This window comes from Papio anubis, chromosome 9 (assembly GCF_008728515.1).
Source record: "Papio anubis isolate 15944 chromosome 9, Panubis1.0, whole genome shotgun sequence".
Taxonomy (NCBI): domain Eukaryota; kingdom Metazoa; phylum Chordata; class Mammalia; order Primates; family Cercopithecidae; genus Papio; species Papio anubis.
The window spans coordinates 62,562,814-62,575,259 of NC_044984.1; the positions used below are offsets into that span (position 1 = coordinate 62,562,814).

General features: G+C 39.3%; 1 protein-coding gene across 1 annotated transcript in view; it reads right to left on the bottom strand.

Annotated features, from left to right (window-relative positions):
* The window catches only part of IL26 (interleukin 26), a 29,662-nt gene extending 19,564 nt beyond the window's left edge, over positions 1-10,098 (bottom strand). Inside the window, exons 1-3 of the mRNA XM_003906743.5 lie at positions 7,791-10,098; positions 7,649-7,705; positions 7,359-7,493 (exon numbers count right to left, since the gene is read on the bottom strand). Of these exons, the coding sequence (XP_003906792.1) occupies positions 7,359-7,493; positions 7,649-7,705; positions 7,791-7,961 (363 nt within the window). The 5' untranslated portion in view covers positions 7,962-10,098. The remainder of the gene's footprint in view (positions 1-7,358; positions 7,494-7,648; positions 7,706-7,790) is intronic.
* Positions 10,099-12,446: the final 2,348 nt, after the last annotated feature.

Below are 12,446 nucleotides of genomic sequence, written 5' to 3' on the forward strand. Positions count from 1 at the left end.
AGACTTATGCATGAATATTCATAGCAGCTGGGAGAGGAGGAAGCAAATGCCCATCAATAGGTGAATAAAGAAATTGTGGCGTATCATTACAATGGGAGGCTACTTGACAACTAAACAGAAACACATGATGGATACTTGCAAAAATACCAATGAATCTCAAAATAATTATGGGTGACTAGCTAGGTGAAAGAAGCCAGATCAAAGAAAAAAAAAAGAGTATAGCACATATAATAATACAATTTACATTAAAGTGATAGGATATGTTTATTATCTTAGTTGTGGTGTTGGTTTCACAACTGTGTACATATGTTAAAGCCTTCAAATTTTACACTTTAAATATGCTCAGTTAATTGTACATCAATTAGAATACTGGACATAGTGGCTCACGCCTGTAATCCCAGCACTTTGAGAGACCAAGGCAGATGTATCACTTGAGGTCAGGAGTTCAAGACCAACCTCGCCAACATAGTAAAACCCCATCTCTACTAAAAATACAAAAATTAACCAGGTGTGGTGGTACCCGCCTATAGTCCCAGCTACTTGGAAGGCTGAGGCACAAGAACTGTTTGAACCCGGGAGGTGGAGGTCACAGTGAGCCAAGGTGGTGCCACTGCACTCCAGCCTGGGTGACAGAGTGAGACTCTGTCTCAAAAACAAAAAAATATATATATATATATGTCAATTATACCTCAATATATCTATAGATACATCAATACACTTTAAACATACACAAAATATATACAAAGAGCTACATGCTACTGTTGTAATTACACTTTTGCATGGGACTCCTCAAACTTTTAGCAGGTCTATTAACCCTCCTGCAAGCTTTCTACTGTGTTCTCAGTGAATGGCACCAGCACGCACACAGCCAGCCCCCAGGTAGAAATCTTGGACTCATCTTGGGCTCTCCTCTCTCCCTCAGGCTCTCCTCACTCTTGCCTATGACATTGGTGTGCCACCACTTCAGCACATTATTGCAAGTCTCATCTCACGGTTTCCTCTGTCTTGAGCGTCACCTCTACCTACATCCCTATACAATCACCAGAGTTCTTTCTAAAACATTGTGTATTTGATCATGCCATGCCTTTCAAGGGCTTTCCATTATCCTCAGGATAAAATCCAAACTCCTTAGCCAGTCTCACCAGACCCTCCTTTACCTGACCCTACTAATATCCCCTGGCTAAAATCTGACCAACCTACCTTCTCTTAATGGTCCACAAGCCCCTTTACATCCATACTGAATTACTTACAGCTTCCTGAATATGGCATGTTGTTTTATACCACCAAACCTTTAATCAGGCTTCTTCCTATGCCATTCCCCTGGAAATTAAGCTCCTTTAATAACACTCTTTCGAGTTTCACCCCACATGTACCCCTATCCCTGCAGCAGATAGAATTAAGTACTTCTTCCTTTCGGCTTCCACAGTGACTTCTTCCGACAGAAAACTGTAAGCACTCATACATTTTGCATTTTATGATTCATTGAATTTTTTCTTTACTTCTCCCGTCCAAAAAGAGTTTGGAGAGCCTGGACCAAATCACACTTGCCTTTTTTACCCCAGCACCTAGCACAGTGGCCATCAAATATAGAATTAGGCCAAACTGCTGTAAAACAGTTTGCCAAAAGTCAATTCACTACCTGTGATGGTTAATATTGAGTGTCAACTTGATTGGATTGAATCGATGCAAAGTATTGTTTCTGGGTGTGTCTGTGAGGGTGTTGCCAAAGGAGATTAACATTTGAGTCAGTGGACTGGGAAAGGCAGACCCACTCTTAATCTGGGTGGGCACCCTCTAATCAGCTGCCAGAGCGGCCAGAATAAAAGCAGGCAGAAGGATGTGAAAAGACTAGACTGGGTTAGCCTTCCAGCCTGCATCTTTCTCCCATGCTGGATGCTTTCTGCCCTCGAACATCAGACTCCAAGTTCTTCACCTTTGTACTTGAACTGGCTTCCTTGCTCCTCAGCTTGCAGACGTCCAATTGTGAGACCCCACCTTGTGATCGTGAGTCAATTCTCCTTAATAAACTCCCTTTATATATATATCTACCCCATTAGTTCTGTCCTTCTAGAGAACCCTGACTAATACGCTACTCAACCAGTTTACAAAATGTACTTGTTTCTTTTAACCCATTAGTTTTAGTTATTTCCATTTTTATTTTGTCTTTATAATACCATTATAGGGTAAGTTCAGTTTTCCTCTGTCTGAATTCTCTTCTTATTCATGAGAAGAATATATTTATAAGAAGAAATCATTCGTTGACAAGTTGTAAGCAGGGTCATCCTGTACCATTGCGCAAGGCATGCCTTGCACATGAATACCCTGCTTAAGAGTACTGTATTCACTGTACCTTGCTCCTGCAAGGCTATATCCCTTTTTCTCCTTTGTGCAAAGGTACTCTATAAGCTAAGAGTGGCCCTGGTCATAAATAATATATTATTAAAGAATTCTTAAATATTTATGGCAGGACTGCTAGCTGTAGGCCAAAATTTATTTCCTCTTCTCCCAAACAATAAGCTAAACTACATTTCCCATGATTCCTTGCAGTTACTTGTGGCTATGTGATGAGTTCTTGCAATGGAATGTGAGCAGAGTGAATGTGTGATTTGGGGAACAAGACCTCTAAGAAGCTGACAAGTCTTCTTACTAGTCTCATCCCTCTTCCACTGACCGAATGCAGAAGGCTTAGGAGATGACACAGGCTGCAATGTGGAACAAGTCTGGACCTTGATTCATAATGTGGAGAAATGTGTCACCATCTAAAAAACCCAGACTTTTAAGTAGGTGAGAAATAAAGTTTTAAAATATAAATCCAACAAAATTGGGGGAGTACTTCTTACAGTTAGCGGTTAGCCTCCCTCTAACACCAAAATTGGTACATATATTCAAATGTGTTCTGGACTATGGAGAATTTTGTTTGTTTGTTTGTTTTTTAAGACAGAGTCTTGCTCTGTCATCCAGGTTGGAGTGCAGTGGTACAATCTTGGCTCAGTGCAACCTCCACCTCCTGGGTTCAAGAGACTCTCCCGTCTCAGCCTCCCGAGTAGCTGGGACTGCAGGCATGCGCAACTGCACCCGGCTAATTTTTGTATTTTTTGTTGAGATGGGGTTTTGCCATGTTGGTCAGGTTGGTCTCGAACTCCTGACCTCAGGTGATCCACCCATCTCAGCCTTCCAAAGTGCTGGGATTATAGGCGTAAGCTACCATACTCGGCCAAATTCTTATATATTCTCCCCTGTATTACAAATATATTAATGTTAAATGTAGTCATAAGAATTCTGCATGCTCAAAAACATTCCGATCTTACGATTCTTATGTCCTCAAGTCTCCCCTCTCCCTGCTACTTGATCTTTATTTCCAAAAGTAGGAATTAGGAACAGAGATAAACACAACAGTCCTTAACACGAAAGCTTCTTTCTCATGAAGACAAAACAAAGCCAGTCAACTAAAACTAAATAAATAAAAGAAAATACTAATTCAACAACTTGGTCATTGACAAATTCATCATTTGGCAATTGTTCTGGAGCAGGCACATGGACTGTTTTTTTAAGTATATTAAAGGAAAGGAGGAATGAGGTGGGAGGAAAAAGAAAGGAATGAAGGAAGAAAAAGGAAGGAAAGCACGTTGTCTCAGCCATTTGATGAATATCCATCAAGTGCAAACCCATACCCTCAGAATGTGGCAATTATTTATTTCATTACCTTTATCAAATGGTAATGAGTGACACAATGTTGCCTATGAACAGGAATAAAAAAGAATAAATGGAAAGGAGGTGGATAGGACCAGTTGCTCACCATGAGCATTTCATTTTTATATCTGAATTTTGAATTATCTAAAACCTAGAAATGTTTCAATAGTGGGCTGGTGATATGAATGTCAAAAGAGTTGTACTGTTATCTGTAGCGAGTAATCATAAAGTTCCATGTCAATGAACTGCAAGTGAAATAGACATTGATCATCTCTAGCTGACGTGTGATCCAGTGTCTAGTTCCGGGTTATACCAGAGTTCATCTTTAAGTTTTTCTTTCTGGTGATACAAAACAACACCCGCCAAGGATAACTCAAATATAATCCAGGTTATATTCCAAGGTAATGAGATTTGGTAATATAGTACATAAGTATTCCATCATCGGAATTGCAATATTTCCCCAACCCAAATACTCCTATTAACCCTACCAGGGAAGGCTACTGTAATTTTTAAAGGAATAATTTAGTACTTTGCTCTTGATATGTGAAAATTTTCACCTAATTCAGCATGTAATCAACAAATCCAACAAAAGTCATATCCTATTTGGTAAAATATCATTATCTGAAAAAAAGTTATCATCACAAATTAAAATGTCCTTGCAACTTTAGCAGAGTGTGCACCTTTTAATAACTCTGGTATCCATTAAAAATTGTCAACAGAAATAAAACATGTACGCAGATAAGAGCATTTAAAAATCTCATGCACAAGCTAACAATGTATAAAGAGCTGTAGTAATCCTTACTATTACCTTTAATGTATTAAGATACAAAATACATAATTATTGGATTCTTCAAATGATTTAAAGCAATTGATATCATATGTTTTGCTTTTTTAATATTATTTCCAAGGTTTGGTGGGTAGGGGGAACTTTCAGAAGAACACAAACCAATGTTTTATCGTTGGCATAATTTCAAATATTAAGTGCACACATTAAGCAAGTAGGCTGTGTGCTAAAATTCTGTGTAAATCAGCTGTTCAGAACACAGACAGCATTTAACTCTGGAGCAGCACTACCAACGCATCTTTCACTGCTCAATCAACCCCTCAAAATCCTATTGAGCCTGTAGCATCATACGAACCTAAGCATTATCCCAGAGTACCACGTCCAGGAAATAGAATGGGCCATTTCCTCTTGTCTCCTGATCGTGGAGGAAGCCTTGGATCAGTTTTAAAACATGTCAAGGTTCTGCAGAAAGCTTTCTAAAGCTCAGAGCCTGCAGAACCGAAGGCCCCCTCTCACAGGCCCCCCTTTCAAGAAGGGACTTGACCACTTGTGACTTCACCACTACTGCTCTGAATCCGCTGAGCTTTGTTTTACTTATTTTCCCCACAACAACCTCAATAGTACGGACGTCAGGGGAAATACAGCAAGTATAATTAGTTTCAATAGGTTGACCATTTATACACTGATTACATTTAGTGTCCATTTTTATTAAGAAAATATCATAAATTAATGTTGTTTACTTCATGTTTTATAACTTCTGTCTGCTAAACCCTCTCCCAACCACTAATTCAGAACTTCATCCAGTCGATGCTCAGTTAATTTGTATTAAACAGACAGATACCAGCTTCTGTTGCCAGAAATATAAAATTATGTTTGGCTGAAAGATGAGACTCCAGGCCAGTTACCTTTTTCCCTAAATCAATGTCTGCAGAGTCTTTCTAATGCTCAGGCCAATCCTGCCGCTTTATGTTTCACAGAGGAGCTTGCTTTACCCCAGGGCATAAACTTCACAGCTTGTAAGACGAATTAACTGATGCTGACACTGATGGGCTTGAGGTGGGAGGAGGGAAGAAAGCAAGCGCGGAGTTACGTGTAGCCTGGCGAGATTGATGAGATGATGTGTTCGTATTTGGCCACAGGAGGGAGCCAGACCCTTTGGTAAGCAGCAACACCCAACCAGAGCGACGCCACACTGTCCCAACCCCTTTAGGAAAAATTTCCCCGGAAACAAACCAAGAAAAACCAGAGCTCCTGGACATATCTAGGTTTCCTAAGCTTTTCATCTGCAGTATTGTTCGTTTTAGGTTATAACTGTCGCTATGTGTTCTCTAGCTATTTGGGCCAACAAAACCAGCTAAGTAGTGAAAACCTGAGGTGGATTTAGGGGTTCTGGGGAACCAGACACTCTGTACTGTATCAGGCAAGGATTTGACAATGCAATTTAAATTTAAGAGACTATGTATAGTTACATATGTACTTTCTTCATAAGGTTATCTTACAGGTTAAGCACAGAACAAAATTTCAGGCAAGGGAACTGGCCCAGAGAATTCTTCCTGTTTTGCAAAGAGGTATCAGTTTGTAATTTTTTTGTCATTGTTGTAATTTTAATAAAATATGAGAGTTTATGAAAAACCATGCAATACAAACCTGAGTAAGGATATAACAAACACAAACTAGCCAAAGAAATAGAGAACTTAAATTTGTTGCTTTTCGTTCGTTTGCTTGTTTTTTAACCTAGCTGATCAACTCACGCTCATAAAATGCCTCTTGTACTCTGGGCTGAAATTTGGGTTACTGAGCACTTTAGTTGACCACAAGAAAAAGACATCTTAACTCTTAAAAAATAAACACCCCCCTCTAATGGCCCAGTGTTTAAGTCTCAGTGACCATGATGCCCAGGACAGAGAGCTCCTTTCCAACTGGCTTCCCAAGGATTGCAATAAGGCTCCCCACCCCACCTTTGTACCATCTGCAAGCTACAACTGCAAGAGGCTGGAGAAACCATACTTGGACCCCAACTAAGGGCACAGAAAAGCTTCAATATTCCCCACAGAGGCAACTCAACTAACATTACACAGATTCTGGCTCAGAGTTTTTGTTTTGTTTTGTTTTCTGCACTGGTCTTTATTGCTGTGGAAGTTTTCATAGAAATGTGATCACGTTTACCTTCTTATTTAATTCTCCACTGCTTGCTATGACAGTGACCATACTGAGGCATCGAATAATTTAGGTACCAAAGAAGGCATTTCTATCCCTTTTTAAGTTTTTACTGAGATTATACCTTAAAGGGGGCACAACTATTTTTTAAAGAAGATAATAAAAAGGGCATCAGAAAGTTCTCTTTATTATGGGAAAGAAGGAAGGAGAGAGAGAGAAAGAAAAGGAAGGAAAGAAGGAAACAGAGAGGGAGGGAGGGAGGGGGGAGGAAGACAAAGGGGAGGGGAAGGGAGGGAGAGAGGAAGGAAGAAAGGAAGGAAGGAGGGAAGGAGGGAAGGAAGGAAGGGAGGGAGGAAAAGAGAGACTTAGAATAGTGTTTGGCACAAAGTTGGTACCCAAGAAATATTAAATGGATGAATGAATTACTTGGGAATCACATAATGAGAGAATGATTTTAAAGTATTTATTTGAAAACCATTTCATGTTACTTTAGCTCTCTTCAGTGTGTTTTATCAGCCATTCTTTAAGAACTAATAAATAGCAGCATACTGAGTAATGTACAGTTATTTGATGCTATTTCCCTGGTGATGACCTCTCCATTTGGACTACAAGCCAACAATTACAAAGCTCGTTCTACTCACCCTTTGGTGTGTAGACAGATTCTTACATGCTGACTTCTAAATAGGTTTCTAGGATCAAATGCACAGTATTTGTTGTGTATACTTACACAGTGGCTCAGCTTCTGCCTAAGGCTATGGAAGTCCTCCACAAAGCGTATTTTCTTGCAACCTTGGAATTGCAATTGACCAAAAACATCTTCCATGAAGAAGGACAAAAGCTGTTCTTGAAATCGGCAGTTTTTCTAAAAACAAGATACGAGAAATTGCGTATGGTAAATTACGAATCTTTTTTTAATGTCCCCCTGATCATTACTTAATTACTCCCCGAAAAAAATTTAAATGCAGGGGGAAATAAACATCAAATAAGTGGAAATGTAAAAAAGACTTTCTGACTTACCATAAATTGCTTTTTTGTTTTCTTTTTTAATAGTCGTATATTTTTTATGCGGTCTTCCTACAATAAAACGAAGAGAAATAAGTTGTATCCAAGATTGCAAATGTCCTTGAGGTCATCATTTTAAGCAGAGCCTAATACTTACTGGAATCGTTGCTTTGAGCCATGCTGCTTTGATATAGAGAGCATCAACAGCTTGGGACAGTGTTCCCCTTGGGTAACAAGTTTTGGTGAAGGAAGATTGCCTGTGCTTGGCAATAGCAAGAGACAGAGTGACTGACAGCAACCCACACCTCAAAATGCAGTTCGCCAGCATTTCCCTTCACCCCACTCGGCGTGTGTCACTCACAGCAGCCCAAGAGATACTAGTGCTGGTTAGATGAGAGGATAACCTACTTAATGTAGCCCTCAAAGCCACCAGTCCAATGAGGTGCTGTGAAAGATAATTTACAGTTTATATAGAGGAAGATCGCTTTGGTTGTTCTAATTTTTTTTAAGAGGTTGCTTCATAATCAAAAAATGCTGATCACACCATCAACTGACATTATTTAAAAGTTCAGCCTTACTGGTAAGACTGGGTTCTCATTTCCAAAAAACTTGAGAACTTCAGTTGCCTATCACAGCAGCTTGCATTATTTTAAAAGCAATGCCAATAAAAAAAATTTTTTAAATAAATTTAAAAAAAAAAAAGATTCTTTCCAGGGGGCTGTGTCATAATTTTTTAAACCCCATGTGAAAAATCTCCTTTTCTAACCAGAATCCCAGAAAAATTTAACAAGGGGGTGGAAATGGGCAGCCCCAGGAAATCTGCTTATGATTCAAATGGGTTTTATGTTTATCCCTTGCCACATCCTTCACCCAGCTTCCTCCAGAGGCCATTATTCCACAGCTAGCAGCGAAAACGTTTCCAATGCAGAAACGGTAACTCTCCTTAACAAATTCAAGATTGTTTGGAACTGGACCTGAGACTAAGGTCCACAATGTAGTAAGTTCTCTGTCATCTCTGTCCAAATTTACCACTCAGACTTTCCTTATAACTCTCAACTTCCAGGAGAGTGCAAATTCCTTGAAGAGACCATATATTTTCACCTTTGAATCCAGCATCTACCATGGCATCTCATCTAAAGAAGTGCATCCATTATTAATTGAGTAAATACTTTTGTCACATCATGAGATGCTGCCATACTGCTTTATTTTTTAAATTTCTTCCATTCATACATTTTTATTAAAGAGCTAGCTATACAAAAACCAGTGTTAGGTACAAGGGAGCCACCAAGGTGGATTCTCCATAAACTCCTATCCTCAGTTCTGTCCCAGTTCTTCCTAGGCGGTAAGTATGGCTAGTTCTAGGTAGCAGCCCCAACATCAAAAGTGGGCAGCCCAGAGTCATATTCCGAGAAGCAGAGATAGGTTACCAAAGCCTAGAATGAATAGAGTTCATGTGGTACCAGGAATAAGTCAACACTAGAAATCTGGTTGTGAGTTAAGAGACTCATCAAAACTAGTCAGTCAATAACAAGCATCAGAACCTAAGAGTAAGTTCCAAATGAAAGCAAGCAGGGCTGTCAAAAAAACAAAAGCAAGAAGAAAAAGGGAAAATAAGAAAAATGCTTGGACTGATTTCTGCTGTTTCAAAACGTGAGTGGATCTCTTGGAAGAATCCAAGCCTCATTTCCCCAGAAGCAAGATCACTGGTAAAGACATACCCTATCAACTGAGATGAGAACTATTCACAAAAAACTACACCAGAAGTCGGCTGACTGGGAGTGCCAAGTGAAGTTCACTGAAATTTTATGAAATTCAGAAAAAGAAGTCTTTTCAGTTGGAAGTGGCTGAAACGGTGTTTGAATTAGGACATGAAATATACAAAGGGATTTATTTATTTATTTACTTGAGCAGAGAAAGGTCTAGTATTCTAAGTTCCTTTGTAAAGAAACAGTGTGAACATGGAGGGATCAAAAGCTCAAATGCCCTTACAGGGCGAGGATTAATACAAACACACTGGGTGGGTAGATACCGGACAATTGTGGCTAATATGCTTATATTGTCACCAATCTTAAAGTCTGCCTAATCACATAACCTGCTAACACACTGTGTGGGCGCAATACAAGGGCGACACAAAATACCTCCCAGAGCCAGGTACTGCCTTGAGCAGCCAATTTCAGATCCCTGGTGTGTACCAACAAAACTTGTGGCTAATATCAATAACTCAAGTGGCTAATATTGATAAATTAAGTTGATGTGGGTTCTGGCTATTTTTTAACTTCTGGTAGTTGAATTTCCATAAATACCTTACATCTCTCAAATCATCATCACACAAGGAAAAATCCACATGTATTTCTAGAATGCCTCTGCTTTGGTTTACAGCCAGTTCAAGAAAACTGTGGCCATTTCTTTATGAATCACTGTATCACCCACTGGATCACAGTCATCCTCCATCTTAGTCAGCAAACCTGCCTCATTAGGGTCCTTTGATTAGCAGGAAAATCTGACCTTAAAGGGTAAATTGTGCCCGCTAAAAAGGATGTTCAAAACATGGATCCTGAACACAGTTCCAAAGAAGAGTCCCTAAAGTGTCCGAAATAACAGAAGAGCTGTTAGAATAAACTCATAATATTCTAGGAGCACCAGTTGAAAAGATAATTCTCTGCTTCACTGAATGTATATTTATTATATCTCTTTCATGAGTATCTTTTTTTTTTTGAGATGGAGTCTCACTCTGTCACCAGGCTGGGTGCAGTGGCACCATCTTGGCTCACTGCAATCTCTGCCTCCCAGGTTCAAGTGATTCCCCTGCCTCAGCCTCCAGAGTAGCTGGGACTACAGGTATGCGCTCCTATACCCGGCTAATTGTTTGCATTTTAATAGAGATGGGGTTTCACCATGTTAGCCAGGATAGTCTTGATCACCTGACCTCGTGATCCACCTGCCTTGGCCTCCCAAAGTGCTGGGATTACAGGCGTGAGCCACTGGGCCCAGCCACTTTCATAAGTATCTTACACAGGAAGTATAAAAGTTGCTATTACTTACAAAGAGATTGGGTTTTGAAGCTGATTCACTCTGATTCTGTATGGCCTTGGGGAAGTTATTAGTCCTCTCTAGGCTTCTGTTTTCATCATGATTAAAATGCAGCAATAATCTTACCTAACTACAGAGGGTTACCGTGAGCAAAAATACAGTAATCTAAAGAGAATGTCTAGCACGATGACAGCTGTAGAGGCACTCTGGAAGTGGTAGCTACTGATTTATTATTTATGAAATAATAAATAATAAATGAATGTGTAATACTCTGAATAATGTTAAAGTTTATCATGAGCCTTCAGGAGCTTTCAGAAATGGTTAAAGAAAGTGAGAAAAGTGAAGGAAATGCAACAATTTTATAATATGTCCAAAAAACACATAGGCATGAGGAATTTAATTAATCCCACACACATCCAGATGGTGAACTTGGACCATTAAGTGGATATTTTAGGGAGGCCACTCTTGTGTAATGTACCAGAGAATAGTCAAACAATTGATCTGCCCAAAAACATAATTGACTGCCCCAATTTCCAAATGTCAGCATGGCGGCCATTTTCCTTAAAGTTTAAGTCCTCTCCCACCCTAAAGACTGCTAGCTGCCCTCTCTGATGGCCCAGCATAGCCCACGAGCAAACTCAGCTCATCAACTCCTTTGCAGAATCTTAGCTCGCTTCAAGTCTTCAGTGACACCACTTTTTATCTGCTTTCCTCCTATGGGGAAAAAACAACAACTAATTGTTGTTAGTAACCTATTTGGTTGACACTGAAACACACATTTTTTTTTTTTTTTTTACATTTTAATGTCTCTTAAATGATAGTGTGCATTGTAATCCACAGTTATCCCTGCCTGTGCAGTCCTGAACTTGGTCACAACCACTAATGATGACATCACTTCCCTTGAACTGTGTGCATGGTTGTTACTACAGGTGTTTAGTTGCTACTTAAAAGGTCTTCAGAAAGATTATGATTCTGCATTAAAACAAATGTTAATATGTTCATAGAGAGACACAGAACAGCAAGGGGGCACAACTTTGATATCAGAAAAGTAAATATTTATTTTTGGAGAAAGGACCAAAATTACTTATTTACTTGAAAAGCAAAAATCAAGTGCCAAATCTTAAGAAAGAATTCCGTCATAGTTTAATCAGTAGCACTTTTTCCTTTATTAGCGGTAAACAAAGTAGTGGTGCAATTTCCAGCGTACAACATCTTACATTGGTTGAAATATGTTATTTAATGATCTCCGTGATTGGCATAATTTCTTAGGATCCTAAATCCTAAAATCAATGCAGCTGTGCATAAGAAGTACGTGGATCTATTTTTATATAATCATACTATAAAAACTGAAATTCAATATATTTTTTCCAGAATAGAGCCAGAGGATGTAGATAAGAAACAGTGATAGACAGATTAATATGTTTGATGCAATGATGCTGTGGTTTTTGTCTCTCCAAAAAAGATAGGCCCTACTACATTGGAAAATGGTAAGCCTTATAACCAATGGGATGGTAAACCTGTCTACCATCATGATGAAAAGAGGTTAGAGAAGGAATGAGGAGTGTTGTAAATGGACTGGAGAGGAAGGAAAGGAGACGTGGAAGCTGGATAAGCGGAAGGGTATGCAGGGGAGAAGCACATGAACATTCCCTGAGAGCCTCTGCCTGTGTGTCCTGGCCCTCAGTTAGCTGACTTGTACTCCACAGGTTTGCACATGTCATCATTAACATAGCCATTCATCAAATACTTATTCGAGTATTCATTATGAGTATATGAGTATTTG